The sequence below is a fragment of the Lampetra fluviatilis genome, unplaced genomic scaffold (genome assembly GCF_964198595.1).
Source record: "Lampetra fluviatilis unplaced genomic scaffold, kcLamFluv1.1 SCAFFOLD_785, whole genome shotgun sequence".
NCBI lineage: Eukaryota > Metazoa > Chordata > Hyperoartia > Petromyzontiformes > Petromyzontidae > Lampetra > Lampetra fluviatilis.
The window spans coordinates 1-21,538 of NW_027621331.1; the positions used below are offsets into that span (position 1 = coordinate 1).

Below are 21,538 nucleotides of genomic sequence, written 5' to 3' on the forward strand. Positions count from 1 at the left end.
ATGCTTATTTGCAGGGATTTTTCCCCAAGTGTGCGCGTGTTTAACTTCTTTCGCACAGTACGTAGCCAATCGTGATAATCGGAGGTGTGAGGGAAAGACATCAAACTCAAGACAAGAACAAGCAGTTCTCAAGAAATGAGTTTGTCAATCCAGATGATGATTTAAAAGTGGCATCATAGCATCTGAAAGCGCCGCTCGATGATGAGGTTACCACCATCTTTGTTCAACGGCCAGCCAAAAGCCGCTGGCGATGGGATCAATAAGGTACTTTGATTCATTTGTGGCGAGAAGTTTTTGTGCGAACTATGGTACTGTGTGCATGTCTGTGTGTCGGTGTGTATTGACCGAGTGGGGTGAATGAATGGAGCATACGAATGAATGAAAGTTAAATGGATGAGTAGATGAATAATGGAACAGGTGAGTGAGTGAATGGATGAGTGAGTGAATGGATGAGTGAGTGAGTGGATGAGTGAATGGATGAGTGAGTGAATGGATGAGTGAGTGAGTGAATGGATGCGTGAGTGAGTGAATGGATGAGTGAGTGAGTGAATGGATGAGTGAGTGAGTGAATGGATGAGTGAGTGAGTGAATGGATGAGTGAGTGAGTAAATGGATGAGTGAGTGAGTGGATGAGTGAGTGAGTGAATGGATGAGTGAGTGAGTGAGTAAATGGATGAGTGAGTGAGTGGATGAGTGAGTGAATGGATGAGTGAGTGAGTGAATGGATGAGTGAGTGAGTGAATGGATGAGTGAGTGAGTAAATGGATGAGTGAGTGAGTGAATGGATGAGTGAGTGAGTGAATGGATGAGTGAGTGAATGGATGGATGAGTGAGTGGATGAGTGAATGGATGAGTGAGTGAATGGATGAGTGAGTGAGTGAATGGATGCGTGAGTGAGTGAATGGATGAGTGAGTGAGTGAATGGATGAGTGAGTGAGTGAATGGATGAGTGAGTGAGTGAGTGAATGGATGAGTGAGTGAGTGAATGGATGAGTGAGTGAGTAAATGGATGAGTGAGTGAGTGGATGAGTGAGTGAGTGAATGGATGAGTGAGTGAGTGAGTAAATGGATGAGTGAGTGAGTGGATGAGTGAGTGAATGGATGAGTGAGTGAGTGAATGGATGAGTGAGTGAGTGAATGGATGAGTGAGTGAGTAAATGGATGAGTGAGTGAGTGAATGGATGAGTGAGTGAGTGAATGGATGAGTGAGTGAATGGATGGATGAGTGAGTGGATGAGTGAATGGATGAGTGAGTGAATGGATGAGTGAGTGAGTGAATGGATGCGTGAGTGAGTGAATGGATGAGTGAGTGAGTGAATGGATGAGTGAGTGAGTGAATGGATGAGTGAGTGAGTGAATGGATGAGTGAGTGAATGGATGAGTGAGTGAGTGAATGGATGAGTGAGTGAGTGAATGGATGAGTGAGTGAGTGAATGGATGAGTGAGTGAGTAAATGGATGAGTGAGTGAGTGGATGAGTGAGTGAGTGAATGGATGAGTGAGTGAGTAAATGGATGAGTGAGTGAGTGGATGAGTGAGTGAATGGATGAGTGAGTGAATGGATGAGTGAGTGAGTAAATGGATGAGTGAGTGAGTGGATGAGTGAGTGAATGGATGAGTGAGTGAGTGAGTGAATGGATGAGTGAGTGAGTGAATGGATGAGTGAGTGAGTAAATGGATGAGTGAGTGAGTGGATGAGTGAGTGAGTGGATGAGTGAGTGAATGGATGATTGAGTGAATGGATGAGTGAGTGAATGGATGAGTGAGTGAGTGAATGGATGAGTGAGTGAGTGAATGGATGAGTGAGTGAATGGATGAGTGAGTGAGTGAATGGATGAGTGAGTGAGTGAATGGATGAGTGAGTGAATGACTCACCTCACACGACGAAGGCTGGCTCTGATAGCTGGGGACGATCTTGAAGGTGATGCTTCCTCGCATTTCCCTCTGTGACAGAGAGCCATAGACTCATACACAGACCGTACACTAACACACAGACCCGTAAACTCACACAGAGAGCCATAGACTCGTACACAGACCCATACACTAACACACAGACCCGTACACCAACACACAGAGAACCATAGACTCATACACAGACCCGTACACTAACACACAGACCCGTAAACTCACACAGAGAGCCATAGACTCACACACAGACCCGTAAACTCACACAGAGAGCCATAGACTCGTACACAGACCCGTACACTAACACACAGACCCGTAAACTCACACAGAGAGCCATAGACTCGTACACAGACCCGTACACTAACACACAGAGAACCATAGACTCGTACACAGACCCATACACTAACACACAGACCCGTAAACTCACACAGAGAGCCATAGACTCGTACACAGACCCGTACACTAACACACAGACCCGTAAACTCACACAGAGAGCCATAGACTCGTACACAGACCCATACACTAACACACAGACCCGTAAACTCACACAGAGAGCCATAGACTCGTACACAGACCCATACACTAACACAGACCCGGAAACTCACACAGAGAGCCATAGACTCGTACACAGACCCATACACTAACACACAGACCCGTAAACTCACACAGAGAGCCATAGACTCGTACACAGACCCGTACACTAACACACAGAGAACCATAGACTCGTACACAGACCCGTACACTAACACACAGACCCGTAAACTCACACAGAGAGCCATAGACTCGTACACAGACCCATACACTAACACACAGACCCGTAAACTCACACAGAGAGCCATAGACTCGTACACAGACCCATACACTAACACACAGAGAACCATAGACTCGTACACAGACCCATACAATAACACACAGACCTGTAAACTCACACAGAGAGCCATAGACTCATACACAGACCCATACACTAACACACAGAGAACCATAGACTCATACACAGACCCATACAATAACACACAGACCTGTAAACTCACACAGAGAGCCATAGACTCATACACAGACCCATACACTAACACACAGAGAACCATAGACTCGTACACAGACCCGTACACTAACACACAGAGAACCATAGACTCGTACACAGACCCGTACACTAACACACAGACCCGTGAACTCACACAGAGAACCATAGACTCACACGGAGACCCATAGACTCGCAAACAGACCCATCGACTCATAAACTGACCCATAAACTCACCACATCGAGAGCCATACTCTCACACAGAGACCCATAGACTCTCACACAGACCTATAAACTCACAGAGACCTATAAACTCACACGGAGGCCTAATGACTCACCACAAAGAAAGCCATAGCTTCACGACACAGAAGCCCATAGACTCACACACTCGCCACAAAGAGACAAGGCCCCCATATAGATGGAACCGACTGTTGGGGCAAGTGCCGGCACAGCACACGAAGGGCGTTGGTGGCCAGCACCACGCCCGGCTGCCTTTGTCTCTACAGTGGTGATGTTTACGCACCGCACCAGCTACTCATTTGAGGTTGAGTCGACTTAGGGAAGGCCCAGGACCGGTTAAATATAATCGTCACTGATGTTGGCCGCGAGGTGGCGCAGCGTGCGAACTGCGGCACGACCACTCCCCAGATCAATGAGAGAGAGAGAGAGCTGTGGATGAATGAGAGAGAGAGCTGTGGATGAAGGAGAGAGAGAGAGCTGTGGATGAAGGAGAGAGAGAGAGAGAGCTGTGGATGAATGAGAGAGAGAGAGCTGTGGATGAAGGAGAGAGAGAGAGAGCTGTGGATGAATGAGAGAGAGAGAGCTGTGGATGAAGGAGAGAGAGAGAGCTGTGGATGAAGGAGAGAGAGAGAGAGAGCTGTGGATGAAGGAGAGAGAGAGAGCTGTGGATGAAGGAGAGAGAGAGAGAGAGCTGTGGATGAATGAGAGAGAGAGAGCTGTGGATGAAGGAGAGAGAGAGAGCTGTGGATGAATGAGAGAGAGCTGTGGATGAATGAGAGAGAGAGAGCTGTGGATGAATGAGAGAGAGAGCTGTGGATGAAGGAGAGAGAGAGAGCTGTGGATGAATGAGAGAGAGCTGTGGATGAAGGAGAGAGAGAGAGCTGTGGATGAATGAGAGAGAGCTGTGGATGAAGGAGAGAGAGAGAGCTGTGGATGAATGAGAGAGAGAGAGCTGTGGATGAATGAGAGAGAGAGAGCTGTGGATGAATGAGAGAGAGAGAGCTGTGGATGAAGGAGAGAGAGCTGTGGATGAATGAGAGAGAGAGAGCTGTGGATGAATGAGAGAGAGAGAGCTGTGGATGAATGAGAGAGAGAGAGCTGTGGATGAATGAGAGAGAGAGAGCTGTGGATGAATGAGAGAGAGAGAGCTGTGGATGAAGGAGAGAGAGAGAGCTGTGGGTGAATGAGAGAGAGAGAGCTGTGGATGAATGAGAGAGAGAGAGCTGTGGATGAATGAGAGAGAGAGAGCTGTGGGTGAATGAGAGAGAGAGAGCTGTGGATGAAGGAGAGAGAGAGAGCTGTGGGTGAATGAGAGAGAGCTGTGGATGAATGAGAGAGAGAGAGCTGTGGATGAATGAGAGAGAGAGCTGTGGATGAAGGAGAGAGAGAGAGCTGTGGATGAATGAGTGAGAGAGAGCTGTGGATGAATGAGAGAGAGAGAGCTGTGGGTGAATGAGAGAGAGAGAGCTGTGGGTGAATGAGAGAGAGAGAGCTGTGGATGAATGAGAGAGAGAGAGCTGTGGATGAATGAGAGAGAGAGAGCTGTGGGTGAATGAGAGAGAGCTGTGGGTGAATGAGAGAGAGAGAGCTGTGGATGAATGAGAGAGAGAGAGCTGTGGGTGAATGAGAGAGAGAGAGCTGTGGATGAAGGAGAGAGAGAGAGCTGTGGGTGAATGAGAGAGAGCTGTGGATGAATGAGAGAGAGAGAGCTGTGGATGAAGGAGAGAGAGAGAGCTGTGGATGAAGGAGAGTGAGAGAGCTGTGGATGAATGAGTGAGAGAGAGCTGTGGATGAAGGAGAGTGAGAGAGCTGTGGATGAATGAGAGAGAGAGAGCTGTGGATGAAGGAGAGAGAGAGAGCTGTGGATGAATGAGTGAGAGAGAGCTGTGGATGAATGAGTGAGAGAGAGCTGTGGATGAATGAGTGAGAGAGCTGTGGATGAACGAGAGAGAGCTGTGGATGAATGAGTGAGAGAGCTGTGGATGAATGAGTGAGAGAGCTGTGGATGAACGAGAGAGAGCTGTGGATGAATGAGTGAGAGAGCTGTGGATGAATGAGTGAGAGAGAGCTGTGGATGAATGAGTGAGAGAGAGCTGTGGATGAATGAGTGAGAGAGCTGTGGATGAAGGAGAGTGAGAGAGCTGTGGATGAACGAGAGAGAGAGAGCTGTGGATGAATGAGTGAGAGAGCTGTGGATGAACGAGAGAGAGAGAGCTGTGGATGAATGAGTGAGAGAGCTGTGGATGAATGAGTGAGAGAGCTGTGGATGAATGAGTGAGAGAGAGCTGTGGATGAAGGAGAGAGAGAGAGCTGTGGATGAATGAGTGAGAGAGAGCTGTGGATGAATGAGTGAGAGAGAGCTGTGGATGAATGAGTGAGAGAGCTGTGGATGAATGAGTGAGAGAGCTGTGGATGAACGAGAGAGAGAGAGCTGTGGATGAAGGAGAGAGAGAGAGCTGTGGATGAATGAGTGAGAGAGCTGTGGATGAATGAGTGAGAGAGAGCTGTGGATGAATGAGTGAGAGAGAGCTGTGGATGAAGGAGAGAGAGAGAGCTGTGGATGAATGAGTGAGAGAGCTGTGGATGAATGAGTGAGAGAGAGCTGTGGATGAAGGAGAGAGAGAGAGCTGTGGATGAATGAGTGAGAGAGAGCTGTGGATGAATGAGTGAGAGAGAGCTGTGGATGAATGAGTGAGAGAGCTGTGGATGAACGAGAGAGAGCTGTGGATGAAGGAGTGAGAGAGCTGTGGATGAATGAGTGAGAGAGCTGTGGATGAACGAGAGAGAGCTGTGGATGAATGAGTGAGAGAGCTGTGGATGAATGAGTGAGAGAGAGCTGTGGATGAATGAGTGAGAGAGAGCTGTGGATGAATGAGTGAGAGAGCTGTGGATGAAGGAGAGTGAGAGAGCTGTGGATGAACGAGAGAGAGAGAGCTGTGGATGAATGAGTGAGAGAGCTGTGGATGAACGAGAGAGAGAGAGCTGTGGATGAAGGAGAGAGAGAGAGCTGTGGATGAATGAGTGAGAGAGCTGTGGATGAAGGAGAGTGAGAGAGCTGTGGATGAACGAGAGAGAGAGAGCTGTGGATGAAGGAGAGTGAGAGAGCTGTGGATGAACGAGAGAGAGAGAGCTGTGGATGAATGAGTGAGAGAGAGCTGTGGATGAATGAGTGAGAGAGCTGTGGATGAACGAGAGAGAGAGAGCTGTGGATGAATGAGAGAGAGAGAGCTGTGGGTGAATGAGAGAGAGAGAGAGCTGTGGATGAATGAGAGAGAGAGAGCTGTGGATGAATGAGAGAGAGAGAGAGCTGTGGATGAATGAGAGAGAGAGAGCTGTGGATGAATGAGAGAGAGAGCTGTGGATGAATGAGAGAGAGAGCTGTGGATGAATGAGAGAGAGAGAGCTGTGGATGAATGAGAGAGAGAGAGCTGTGGATGAATGAGAGAGAGAGCTGTGGATGAATGAGAGAGAGAGAGCTGTGGATGAATGAGAGAGAGAGAGCTGTGGATGAATGAGAGAGAGAGAGCTGTGGATGAACGAGAGAGAGAGCTGTGGATGAATGAGAGAGAGAGAGCTGTGGATGAATGAGAGAGAGAGAGCTGTGGATGAACGAGAGAGAGAGCTGTGGATGAATGAGAGAGAGAGAGCTGTGGATGAATGAGAGAGAGAGAGCTGTGGATGAACGAGAGAGAGAGCTGTGGATGAATGAGAGAGAGAGAGCTGTGGATGAACGAGAGAGAGAGCTGTGGATGAATGAGAGAGAGGGAGCTGTGGATGAATGAGAGAGAGAGCTGTGGATGAATGAGAGAGAGAGAGCTGTGGATGAACGAGAGAGAGAGCTGTGGATGAATGAGAGAGAGAGAGCTGTGGATGAATGAGAGAGAGAGAGCTGTGGATGAATGAGAGAGAGAGCTGTGGATGAATGAGAGAGAGAGAGAGCTGTGGATGAATGAGAGAGAGAGCTGTGGATGAATGAGAGAGAGAGCTGTGGATGAATGAGAGAGAGAGAGCTGTGGATGAATGAGAGAGAGAGAGCTGTGGATGAATGAGAGAGAGAGAGCTGTGGATGAATGAGAGAGAGAGCTGTGGATGAATGAGAGAGAGAGCTGTGGGTGAATGAGAGAGAGAGCTGTGGATGAATGAGAGAGAGAGAGAGCTGTGGATGAATGAGAGAGAGAGCTGTGGATGAATGAGAGAGAGAGCTGTGGATGAATGAGAGAGAGAGCTGTGGATGAATGAGAGAGAGAGCTGTGGATGATTGAGAGAGAGAGAGAGCTGTGGATGAATGAGTGAGAGAGCTGTGGATGAATGAGAGAGAGAGAGCTGTGGGTGAATGAGAGAGAGAGCTGTGGATGAATGAGAGAGAGAGCTGTGGATGAATGAGAGAGAGAGAGCTGTGGATGAATGAGAGAGAGAGAGCTGTGGATGAATGAGAGAGAGAGCTGTGGATGAATGAGAGAGAGAGCTGTGGATGATTGAGAGAGAGAGCTGTGGATGAATGAGTGAGAGAGCTGTGGATGAATGAGAGAGAGAGAGCTGTGGATGAATGAGAGAGAGAGAGCTGTGGATGAATGAGTGAGAGAGCTGTGGATGAATGAGAGAGAGAGAGCTGTGGGTGAATGAGAGAGAGAGAGCTGTGGGTGAATGAGAGAGAGAGCTGTGGATGAATGAGAGAGAGAGCTGTGGATGAATGAGAGGGAGAGCTGTGGATGAATGAGAGAGAGAGCTGTGGATGAAGGAGAGAGAGAGAGCTGTGGATGAATGAGAGAGAGAGAGCTGTGGATGAATGAGAGAGAGAGCTGTGGATGAATGAGAGAGAGAGAGAGCTGTGGATGAATGAGAGAGAGAGAGAGCTGTGGATGAATGAGAGAGAGAGCTGTGGATGAACGAGAGAGAGAGAGCTGTGGGTGAATGAGAGAGAGAGCTGTGGATGAATGAGAGAGAGAGAGAGCTGTGGATGAATGAGAGAGAGAGAGAGCTGTGGATGAATGAGAGAGAGAGCTGTGGATGATTGAGAGAGAGAGCTGTGGGTGAATGAGAGAGAGAGAGCTGTGGGTGAATGAGAGAGAGAGCTGTGGATGAACGAGAGAGAGAGCTGTGGATGATTGAGAGAGAGAGCTGTGGATGAATGAGAGAGAGAGCTGTGGATGAATGAGAGAGAGAGAGCTGTGGATGAATGAGAGAGAGAGAGCTGTGGATGAATGAGAGAGAGAGAGCTGTGGGTGAATGAGAGAGAGAGCTGTGGATGAACGAGAGAGAGAGCTGTGGATGATTGAGAGAGAGAGCTGTGGATGAATGAGAGAGAGAGCTGTGGATGAATGAGAGAGAGAGAGCTGTGGATGAATGAGAGAGAGAGCTGTGGATGAATGAGAGAGAGAGAGCTGTGGATGAATGAGAGAGAGAGCTGTGGATGAATGAGAGAGAGAGCTGTGGATGATTGAGAGAGAGAGCTGTGGATGAATGAGAGAGAGAGAGCTGTGGGTGAATGAGAGAGAGAGAGCTGTGGGTGAATGAGAGAGAGAGCTGTGGATGAATGAGAGAGAGAGCTGTGGATGAATGAGAGAGAGAGAGCTGTGGATGAATGAGAGAGAGAGAGCTGTGGATGAAGGAGAGAGAGCTGTGGATGAATGAGAGAGAGAGAGCTGTGGATGAAGGAGAGAGAGAGAGCTGTGGATGAAGGAGAGAGAGAGAGCTGTGGATGAATGAGAGAGAGCTGTGGATGAATGAGTGAGAGAGCTGTGGATGATTGAGAGAGAGAGCTGTGGATGAATGAGAGAGAGAGAGCTGTGGATGATTGAGAGAGAGAGCTGTGGATGAAGGAGAGAGAGAGAGCTGTGGATGAATGAGAGAGAGAGAGCTGTGGATGATTGAGAGAGAGAGCTGTGGATGAAGGAGAGAGAGAGAGCTGTGGATGAAGGAGAGAGAGAGAGAGAGCTGTAGATGAATGAGAGAGAGAGAGCTGTGGATGATTGAGAGAGAGAGCTGTGGATGAAGGAGAGAGAGAGAGCTGTGGATGAATGAGTGAGAGAGAGCTGTGGATGAATGAGAGAGAGAGAGCTGTGGATGATTGAGAGAGAGAGAGCTGTGGATGAATGAGAGAGAGAGAGCTGTGGATGATTGAGAGAGAGAGCTGTGGATGAAGGAGAGAGAGAGAGCTGTGGATGAATGAGTGAGAGAGAGCTGTGGATGAAGGAGAGAGAGAGAGCTGTGGATGAATGAGAGAGAGCTGTGGATGAATGAGAGAGAGAGCTGTGGATGAAGGAGAGAGAGAGAGCTGTGGATGAAGGAGAGAGAGAGAGCTGTGGATGAATGAGAGAGAGAGCTGTGGATGAATGAGAGAGAGCTGTGGATGAATGAGAGAGAGAGAGCTGTGGATGAATGAGAGAGAGAGAGCTGTGGATGAATGAGAGAGAGAGAGCTGTGGATGAATGAGAGAGAGAGAGCTGTGGATGAATGAGAGAGAGCTGTGGATGAAGGAGAGAGAGAGAGCTGTGGATGAATGAGAGAGAGCTGTGGATGAAGGAGAGAGAGAGAGCTGTGGATGAATGAGAGAGAGCTGTGGATGAAGGAGAGAGAGAGAGCTGTGGATGAATGAGAGAGAGCTGTGGATGAATGAGAGAGAGAGAGCTGTGGATGAAGGAGAGAGAGCTGTGGATGAAGGAGAGAGAGAGAGCTGTGGATGAATGAGAGAGAGAGAGCTGTGGATGAATGAGAGAGAGAGAGCTGTGGATGAATGAGAGAGAGCTGTGGATGAATGAGAGAGAGAGCTGTGGATGAATGAGAGAGAGCTGTGGATGAAGGAGAGAGAGAGAGCTGTGGATGAATGAGAGAGAGCTGTGGATGAAGGAGAGAGAGAGAGCTGTGGATGAATGAGAGAGAGCTGTGGATGAACGAGAGAGAGAGCTGTGGATGAATGAGAGAGAGAGCTGTGGATGAATGAGAGAGAGAGCTGTGGATGAATGAGAGAGAGAGAGCTGTGGATGAATGAGTGAGAGAGCTGTGGATGAATGAGAGAGAGAGCTGTGGATGAATGAGAGAGAGAGCTGTGGATGAATGAGAGAGAGAGAGCTGTGGATGAATGAGTGAGAGAGCTGTGGATGAATGAGAGAGAGAGAGCTGTGGATGAATGAGAGAGAGAGCTGTGGATGAATGAGAGAGAGCTGTGGATGAATGAGAGAGAGAGCTGTGGATGAATGAGAGAGAGAGAGCTGTGGATGAATGAGAGAGAGAGAGAGCTGTGGATGAATGAGAGAGAGAGAGCTGTGGATGAATGAGAGAGAGAGCTGTGGATGAACGAGAGAGAGAGCTGTGGATGAAGGAAAGAGAGAGAGCTGTGGATGAATGAGAGAGAGAGAGAGCTGTGGATGAATGAGAGAGAGAGAGCTGTGGATGAATGAGAGAGAGAGCTGTGGATGAATGAGAGAGAGAGCTGTGGATGAAGGAGAGAGAGAGCTGTGGATGAAGGAGAGAGAGAGAGCTGTGGATGAATGAGAGAGAGAGAGCTGTGGATGAATGAGAGAGAGAGAGAGCTGTGGATGAAGGAGAGAGAGAGAGCTGTGGATGAATGAGAGAGAGAGAGAGCTGTGGATGAAGGAGAGAGAGAGAGCTGTGGATGAAGGAGAGAGAGAGAGCTGTGGATGAATGAGTGAGAGAGAGCTGTGGATGAATGAGAGAGAGTGAGCTGTGGATGAATGAGAGTGAGAGAGCTGTGGATGAATGAGAGAGAGAGCTGTGGATGAATGAGAGAGAGAGAGCTGTGGATGAATGAGAGAGAGAGCTGTGGATGAATGAGAGAGAGAGAGCTGTGGATGAATGAGTGAGAGAGAGCTGTGGATGAATGAGAGAGAGAGAGCTGTGGGTGAATGAGAGAGAGAGAGCTGTGGATGAATGAGAGAGAGAGCTGTGGATGAATGAGAGAGAGAGAGCTGTGGGTGAATGAGAGAGAGAGAGCTGTGGATGAATGAGAGAGAGAGCTGTGGATGAATGAGAGAGAGAGCTGTGGATGAATGAGAGAGAGAGAGCTGTGGATGAATGAGAGAGAGAGAGCTGTGGGTGAATGAGAGAGAGAGAGCTGTGGATGAATGAGAGAGAGAGAGCTGTGGGTGAATGAGAGAGAGAGAGCTGTGGGTGAATGAGAGAGAGAGAGCTGTGGGTGAATGAGAGAGAGAGAGCTGTGGGTGAATGAGAGAGAGAGAGCTGTGGGTGAATGAGAGAGAGAGAGCTGTGGGTGAATGAGAGAGAGAGAGCTGTGGATGAATGAGAGAGAGAGAGCTGTGGGTGAATGAGAGAGAGAGAGCTGTGGGTGAATGAGAGAGAGAGAGCTGTGGATGAATGAGAGAGAGAGAGCTGTGGGTGAATGAGAGAGAGAGAGCTGTGGGTGAATGAGAGAGAGAGAGCTGTGGATGAATGAGAGAGAGAGAGCTGTGGGTGAATGAGAGAGAGAGAGCTGTGGGTGAATGAGAGAGAGAGAGCTGTGGGTGAATGAGAGAGAGAGAGCTGTGGATGAATGAATGAGAGAGAGCTGTGGATGAATGAGAGAGAGAGCTGTGGGTGAATGAGAGAGAGAGAGCTGTGGATGAATGAGAGAGAGAGAGCTGTGGATGAATGAGAGAGAGCTGTGGATGAATGAGAGAGAGAGAGCTGTGGATGAAGGATGGAGCGCCACTGCACGCACAACTCCACCCACCAGCATCTTCTGCAGCTGCTCCACCGACTGGTTCATGACGCTGATCCCATTGATCTCACGGATCTCATCGCCGATGTGCAGCGTGCCTGCAGCAACAGAGAGAGGAGACTCCGGTGGTGCGTGCCGTCGTCAGCGCCACCGCCGATGCCGGCACTCGGACCCCGACCACCACACCGGCACGGCCCGTTTGCCGTAGACTCGCCACGCAGAGACCCATCGACTCACCACGCAGAGACCCATCGACTCACCACGCAGAGACCCACAGACTCACCACACAGAGACCCATAGACTCATCACACAGAGACCCACAGACTCACCACACAGAGACCCACAGACTCATCACACAGAGACCCATCGACTCACCACACAGAAACCCATCGACTCACCACGCAGAGACCCACAGACTCATCACACAGAGACCCATCGACTCACCACGCAGAGACCCACAGACTCACCACACAGAAACCCACAGACTCACCACGCAGAGACCCACAGACTCACCACACAGAGACCCACAGACTCACCACACAGAAACCCATCGACTCACCACGCAGAGACCCATCGACTCACCACGCAGAGACCCACAGACTCACCACACAGAAACCCACAGACTCACCACGCAGAGACCCACAGACTCACCACACAGAGACCCACAGACTCACCACACAGAGACCCACAGACTCACCACGCAGAGACCCACAGACTCACCACGCAGAGACCCACAGACTCACCACGCAGAGACCCACAGACTCACCACGCAGAGACACACAGACTCACCACGCAGAGACCCACAGACTCACCACGCAGAGACACATCGACTCACCACGCAGAGACCCACAGACTCACCACGCAGAGACCCATCGACTCACCACGCAGAGACCCACAGACTCACCACGTAGAGACCCACAGACTCATCACACAGAGACCCATAGACATCCCACACAGAGACCCACAGACTCACCACACAGAGACCCATAGACTCACCATGCAGAGACCCACAGACTCACCACGTAGAGACCCACAGACTCACCATGCAGAGACCCATCGACTCACCACACAGAGACCCACAGACTCACCACGCAGAGACCCATAGACTCACCATGCAGAGACCCATCGACTCACCACACAGAGACCCACAGACTCATCACACAGAGACCCATAGACATCCCACACAGAGACCCACAGACTCACCACACAGAGACCCATAGACTCACCATGCAGAGACCCACAGACTCACCATGCAGAGACCCACAGACTCACCACGTAGAGACCCACAGACTCACCACGCAGAGACCCATAGACTCACCACGTAGAGACCCACAGACTCACCACGCAGAGACCCATAGACTCACCATGCAGAGACCCATCGACTCACCACACAGAGACCCACATACTCATCACACAGAGACCCACAGACTCACCATGCAGAGACCCACAGACTCACCACGTAGAGACCCACAGACTCACCACGCAGAGACCCATAGACTCACCACGTAGAGACCCACAGACTCACCATGCAGAGACCCACAGACTCACCACACAGAGACCCACAGACTCACCACGTAGAGACCCACAGACTCACCATGCAGAGACCCATCGACTCACCACACAGAGACCCACAGACTCACCATGCAGAGACCCACAGACTCACCACGTAGAGACCCACAGACTCACCACACAGAGACCCACAGACTCACCACGTAGAGACCCACAGACTCACCACGCAGAGACCCATAGACTCACCATGCAGAGACCCATCGACTCACCACACAGAGACCCACAGACTCATCACACAGAGACCCATAGACATCCCACACAGAGACCCACAGACTCACCACACAGAGACCCATAGACTCACCATGCAGAGACCCACAGACTCACCATGCAGAGACCCACAGACTCACCATGCAGAGACCCATCGACTCACCACACAGAGACCCACAGACTCATCACACAGAGACCCATAGACATCCCACACAGAGACCCACAGACTCACCACACAGAGACCCATAGACTCACCACGCAGAGACCCATCGACTCACCACGCAGAGACCCATAGACTCATCACGCAAAGAGTGGTAGTGATGGTCGTGGCAATGGTGGCGGTAGTGATGGTGATGATGGTGACAATGGTGGTGGTTGTAGCTATGGTGGTGGCGGTGGTGACGATTATGGTGATGGTTGTGGTGATGGTGGTGACAGCAGTGGTGGTGATGGTGCTGATGGTGATAGGGATAGTGATGGTCGTGGTGGTGACAATGGTGATGGTGGAGATGATGGTGACGATGATGACGACGACGATGACGACGACGACGACGATGACGACGGCGGTGGTGATGATGATGACAATGAAGATGATGGTCCTGGTGGTGACAATGGTGATGGTGGAGATGATGACGACGGTGGTGATGATGATGATGACAATGAAGATGATGGTCCTGGTGGTGACAATGGTGATGGTGGAGATGATGACGACGGTGGTGATGATGACAATGAAGATGATGGTCCTGGTGGTGACAATGGTGATGGTGGAGATGATGACGACGGTGATGATGATGATGATGACAATGAAGATGATGGTCCTGGTGGTGACAATGGTGATGGTGGAGATGATGACGGCGGTGGTGATGATGATGATGACAATGAAGATGATGGTCCTGGTGGTGACAATGGTGATGGTGGAGATGATGACGACGGTGGTGATGATGACAATGAAGATGATGGTCCTGGTGGTGACAATGGTGATGGTGGAGATGATGACGACGGTGATGATGATGATGATGACAATGAAGATGATGGTCCTGGTGGTGACAATGGTGATGGTGGAGATGATGACGACGGTGGTGATGATGATGATGACAATGAAGATGATGGTCCTGGTGGTGACAATGGTGATGGTGGAGATGATGACGACGGTGGTGATGGCTCACCTTGTCTGTGAATCATCCCTCCGTGCATGATCCTGGCCACAATGCAGCGGTTCTGCTCATTCATCTTCAGCGTGATGCCCTGAGGGAGGGAGGGAGGGAGACGTGGTGACGTTTTACACATCTCTTGCGATGCCGTCGCTTTACCGTCCGATTGTTCGTCAGTCGGCTCCCTGTAGCTCTGCTACCACTACGATGATGATGGCCATCATCACTACGATGTGTCTCTGTGTCTCTCCCTGTGTCTCTGTGTCCCTGTCTCTCTCTCCGTGTCTCTCCCTGTCTCTCTGTGTCTCTGTGTCTCTCCGTGTCCCTGTCTCCCTGTCTCTCTCTCTGTGTCTCTCCCTGTCTCTCTGTGTCTCTGTCTCTCTGTGTCTCTCCCTGTGTCTGTCTCCCTGTCTCTCTCTCTGTGTCTCTCCCTGTCTCTCTGTGTCGCTCTCTGTGTCTCCCCGTGTCTCTGTCTCTCTCTCTCTGTCTCCCTGTCTCCCTGTCTCCCTGTCTCTCTGTCTCCCTGTCTCTCTCTGTCTCTCTCCCTGTCTGTCTCTCTGTCTCTCTGTGTCTCTCTCTGTGTCTCCCCGTGTCTCACCATGGGCTCGTCTGTGTTCTTCTGGAACTGGACGAGGCGCACGCGCGTCACGTTCTCCATGTCTCCCTGTCTCTCTCTGTCTCTCTGTCTCTCTCCCTGTCTGTCTCTCTGTCTCTCTGTGTCTCTCTCTGTGTCTCTGTGTCTCCCCGTGTCTCCCCGTGTCTCACCATGGGCTCGTCCGTGTTCTTCTGGAACTGGACGAGGCGCACGCGCGTCACGTTCTCCCTGTCTCCCTGTCTCTCTCTGTCTCTCTGTGTCTCTGTCTCTCTGTGTCTCTCTGTCTCTCTCTGTGTCTCTCCCGGTGTCTCCCCGTGTCTCACCATGGGCTCGTCCGTGTTCTTCTGGAACTGGACGAGGCGCACGCGCGTCACGTTCTCCCTGTCTCCCTGTCTCTCTCTGTCTCTCTCCCTGTCTGTCTCTCTCTGTCTCTCTGTGTCTCTCTCTGTGTCTCTCTCGGTGTCTCCCCGTGTCTCACCATGGGCTCGTCTGTGTTCTTCTGGAACTGGACGAGGCGCACGCGCGTCACGTTCTCCCTGTCTCCCTGTCTCTCTGTGTCTCTCTGTCTCTCTCTGTGTCTCTCTCGGTGTCTCCCCGTGTCTCACCATGGGCTCGTCTGTGTTCTTCTGGAACTGGACGAGGCGCACGCGCGTCACGTTCTCCCTGTCTCCCTGTCTCTCTGTGTCTCTCTGTCTCTCTCTGTGTCTCTCTCGGTGTCTCCCCGTGTCTCACCATGGGCTCGTCTGTGTTCTTCTGGAACTGGACGAGGCGCACGCGCGTCACGTTCTCCATGTCTCCCTGTCTCTCTCTGTCTCTCTGTCTCTCTGTGTCTCCCCGTGTCTCCCCGTGTCTCACCATGGGCTCGTCCGTGTTCTTCTGGAACTGGACGAGGCGCACGCGCGTCACGTTCTCCCTGTCTCCCTCTGTCTCTCTGTCTCTCTCCCTGTCTGTCTCTCTGTGTCTCTGTGTCTCCCCGTGTCTCCCCGTGTCTCACCATGGGCTCGTCCGTGTTCTTCTGGAACTGGACGAGGCGCACGCGCGTCACGTTCTCCCTGTCTCCCTCTGTCTCTCTGTCTCTCTCCCTGTCTGTCTCTCTGTGTCTCTGTGTCTCCCCGTGTCTCCCCGTGTCTCACCATGGGCTCGTCCGTGTTCTTCTGGAACTGGACGAGGCGCACGCGCGTCACGTTCTCCCTGTCTCCCTCTGTCTCTCTGTCTCTCTCCCTGTCTGTCTCTCTGTGTCTCTGTGTCTCCCCGTGTCTCCCCGTGTCTCACCATGGGCTCGTCCGTGTTCTTCTGGAACTGGACGAGGCGCACGCGCGTCACGTTCTCCATGTCCAACTCGGCGTCGGGGCTCCCGGGGGAGTCGGCGGCGTTGAGGAAGGGCGACGTGGGCGGCGGGGTGACGCGCAGCGCCTCGTCGCTGTACACCTCGTGCGCCACCACGTCGTGCGCCTGCAGCAGCGCCTGCGGGGAGCGCACACGCACGTACATGTACACACACGTACATGTACACACACGTACACACACACACGTACACACACACACGTACACACACACACGTACACACACACGTACACACACACACGCAGCGCCTCGTCGCTGTACACCTCGTGCGCCACCACGTCGTGCGCCTGCAGCAGCGCCTGCGGGGAGCGCACACACGTACATGTACACACACACGTACACACACACGTACATGTACACACACGTACACACACACACGTACACACACACACGCAGCGCCTCGTCGCTGTACACCTCGTGCGCCACCACGTCGTGCGCCTGCAGCAGCGCCTGCGGGGAGCGCACACGCACGTACATGTACACACACGTACACACACACACGTACACACACACACGTACACACACACACGTACACACACACACGTACACACACACGTACACACACACACGCAGCGCCTCGTCGCTGTACACCTCGTGCGCCACCACGTCGTGCGCCTGCAGCAGCGCCTGCGGGGAGAGCACACGCACGTACATGTACACACATGTACACACACGTACACACACACGTACACACACACACACGTACACACGCACACACGTACACACGTACACACACACACACGTACACACGCACACACGTACACACGTACACACACACACACGTACACACGTACACGCACGTACACACACACACGTACACACACACATGTACACACACACACGTACACACGTACACACACACACGTACACACACACACGTACACACACACACGTACACACACACACGTACACACACACACGTACACACACACACGTACACACACACACGTACACACACACACGTACACACGCACACGTACACACGCACACGTACACACGCACACGTACACACGCACACGTACACACGCACACGTATGTACATACACGTACACACGTACGCACACACACGTACACACACGCACATGCAGGCACACACACGTACATGCACGCGCATGTACGCACACACAGACGTACACACGCACGCGCGCACGCACACCCATGTACGCGCACACGCGCACACACAGACGTACACGCACACACCCATGACGAGGGCGACGATAACGACCATGACGACTCAACCCCCCCGCGCCCCGTACCATGAAGTGTGGCTGTGTGAGCAGCGCGCGGAGCTCCTTGGCGTCCTGGTGGGGGTAGCTCGCCACCGTCTCCAGCACCTGCAACGGCACAACGGCGGCGTCACATCGTCACAACACCCACCCACCTACTCACCCACCTACTCACCCACCACCCCACTCACCCACTCACTCACTCACCCAATCACTCACCCACCCATCCACCTACTCACCCACTCACCCACCCACTCACCCACCTACTCACCCACTCACCCACCCACTCACCCACCTACTCACCCACCACCCCACTCACCCACTCACTCACCCACCCACCCACCTACTCACCCACCCACTCACCCACCTACTCACCCACCTACTCACCCACCACCCCACTCACCCACTCACCCACTCACCCACCCACTCACCCACCTACTCACCCACCCACTCACCCACCTACTCACCCACCTACTCACCCACCACCCCACTCACCCACCCACTCACTCACCCACCCACCCAATCACTCACCCACCCATCCACCTACTCACCCACTCACCCACCTACTCACCCACCTACTCACCCACCACCCCACTCACCCACTCACTCACCCACTCACCCACCCACCCATCCACCTACTCACCCACTCACCCACCCACTCACCCACCTACTCACCCACCCACCTACTCACCCACCCACCTACTCACCCACCACCCCACTCACCCACCCACTCACCCACTCACCCACTCACTCACTCACCCAACCACCCACCCATCCACCTACTCACCCACTCACCCACCCACTCACCCACCTACTCACCCACCCACCTACTCACCCACCACCCCACTCACCCACCCACCTACTCACCCACCTACTCACCCACCCACCTACTCACCCAACCACTCACCCACTCACTCACCCAACCACTCACCCACTCACCCACCCAACCACCCACCCACCCACCTACTCACCCAACATCCTACACACCCAACCACTCACCCACCACCCCACTCACCCACTCACTCACTCACTCACCCACCCACTCACCCACCTACTCACCCACCTACTCACCCACCACCCCACTCACCCACTCACTCACTCACCCACCCACTCACCCACCTACTCACCCACCACCCCACTCACCCACTCACCCACCCACCCAATCACTCACCCACCCATCCACCTACTCACCCACTCACCCACCCACTCACCCACCTACTCACCCACCCACTCACCCACCTACTCACCCACCACCCCACTCACCCACTCACTCACTCACTCACTCACCCACCCAATCACTCACCCACCCATCCACCTACTCACCCACTCACCCACCCACTCACCCACCTACTCACCCACCCACCTACTCACCCACTCACCCAAACCACTCACCCACTCACCCAACCACTCACCCACTCACCCACCCACCACCCTACTCACCCACCCACTCACCCACTCACTCACTCACCCAACCACCCACCTACTCACCCACCCACCTACTCACCCACCCACTCACCCACTCACCCACCCACTCATCCACCTACTCACCCACCCACTCACCCACCTACTCACCCACCTGCTCACCCACCACCCCACTCACCCACTCACTCACCCACTCACCCACCCAATCACTCACCCACCCATCCACCTACTCACCCACTCACCCACCCACTCACCCACCTACTCACCCACCCACTCACCCACCTACTCACCCACCTACTCACCCACCACCCCACTCACCCACTCACTCACTCACTCACTCACCCACCCAATCACTCACCCACCCATCCACCTACTCACCCACTCACCCACCCACTCACCCACCCACCACCCTACTCACCCACCCACCACCCTACTCACCCACTCACTCACTCACTCACCCACCCAATCACTCACCCACCCATCCACCTACTCACCCACTCACCCACCTACTCACCCACCCACCTACTCACCCACCCACTCACCCAACCACTCACCCACTCACCCACCCACCACCCTACTCACCCACCCACCACCCTACTCACCCACCCACTCACCCACTCACCCACTCACTCACTCACCCAACCACCCACCTACTCACCCACCCACCTACTCACCCACCTACTCACCCACCTACTCACCCACTCACTCACTCACCTACTCACCCACCCACCCACCTACTCACCCACCCACTCACCCACTCACCCACTCACCCACCCAACCAACCACCCACTCACCCACCTACTCACCCACCACCCACTCACTCACTCACCCACCTACTCACCCACCCACCCACCCACCACCCTACTCACCCACCCACTCACCCACTCACCCACTCACCCACCCACCCACCCACCCACTCACCTACTCACCCACCCACTCACCCACCCACCCACCCACTCACCCACTCACCTACCCACCCACCCACCCACTCACCTACTCACCCACCCACTCACCCACCCACCCACCCACTTGAGTGCTCACCTCCTTGGCCCTCTGCACCCCATCGCTAGGCGGGTTGCGGATCTGCGGGGACGACTTGGAGTTGATCTTGTCGTACAGCTGCTCGGGGGGGGGAGTGGGGGGGGAGGTGGGGGGGGGAGGTGGGGGGGGGGAGTGGGGGAGGAGTGGGGGGGGAGGTGGGGGGGGAGTGGGGGGGGGGGAGTGGGGGGGGGAGTGGGGGGGGGGAGTGGGGGGGGGGAGTGGGGGGGGAGGTGGGGGGGGAGGTGGGGGGGGGAGTGGGGGGGGGGAGTGGGGGGGCACACAGAGGAGGGTCGCGGTTAGCACTGCCAAGCGTGAGTGTGGTGACTGTCAGCCAGTGTGAGTAAGCGAGTGAGTGTGTGGGTGTGAGCGAGTGAGTGTGTGGGTGTGAGCGAGTAAGCGAGTGAGTGTGTGGGTGTGAGCGAGTGAGCGAGTGAGTGTGAGCGAGTGAGCGAGTGAGTGTGTGGGTGTGAGCGAGTGAGTGTGTGGGTGTGAGTGAGTAAGCGAGTGAGTGTGTGGGTGTGAGCGAGTGAGTGTGTGGGTTGTGAGCGAGTAAGCGAGTGAGTGTGTGGGTGTGAGCGAAGTGAGCGAGTGAGTGTGAGCGAGTGAGCGAGTGAGTGTGTGGGTGTGAGCGAGTGAGTGTGTGGGTGTGAGTGAGTGAGCGAGTGAGTGTGTGGGTGTGAGCGAGGTGAGCGAGTGAGTGTGTGGGTGTGAGCGAGTGAGTGTGTGGGTGTGAGTGAGTGAGCGAGTGAGTGTGTGGGTGTGAGCGAGTGAGCGAGTGAGTGTGTGGGTGTGAGCGAGTGAGTGTGTGGGTGTGAGTGAGTGAGCGAGTGAGTGTGTGGGTGTGAGCGAGTGAGCGAGTGAGTGTGAGCGAGTGAGCGAGTGAGTGTGTGGGTGTGAGCGAGTGAGTGTGTGGGTGTGAGTGAGTGAGCGAGTGAGTGTGTGGGTGTGAGCGAGTAAGCGAGTGAGTGTGTGGGTGTGAGCGAGTGAGTGTGAGTGTGAGTGTGTGGGGGTGTGAGCGATGTGAGCGAGTGAGTGTGAGCGAGTGAGCGAGTGAGTGTGTGGGTGTGAGCGAGTGAGTGTGTGGGTGTGAGTGAGTGAGCGAGTGAGTGTGTGGGTGTGAGCGAGTAAGCGAGTGATGTGTGGGTGT

The 21,538-nt window shown here is 53.2% G+C and overlaps 1 protein-coding gene across 1 annotated transcript in view; it reads right to left on the reverse strand.

The window, feature by feature from the left end:
• Window positions 1–1,874: 1,874 nt before the first annotated feature.
• Window positions 1,875–21,538, reverse strand: part of LOC144955105 (peripheral plasma membrane protein CASK-like) — a gene marked incomplete at both ends in the record, with an annotated part of 45,862 nt that continues 26,198 nt past the window's right edge. Inside the window, 6 exon segments of the mRNA XM_078885441.1 lie at window positions 1,875–1,943; window positions 11,849–11,934; window positions 14,779–14,857; window positions 16,631–16,822; window positions 17,959–18,036; window positions 20,392–20,469. Coding sequence (XP_078741567.1) covers window positions 1,875–1,943; window positions 11,849–11,934; window positions 14,779–14,857; window positions 16,631–16,822; window positions 17,959–18,036; window positions 20,392–20,469 — 582 coding nt within the window.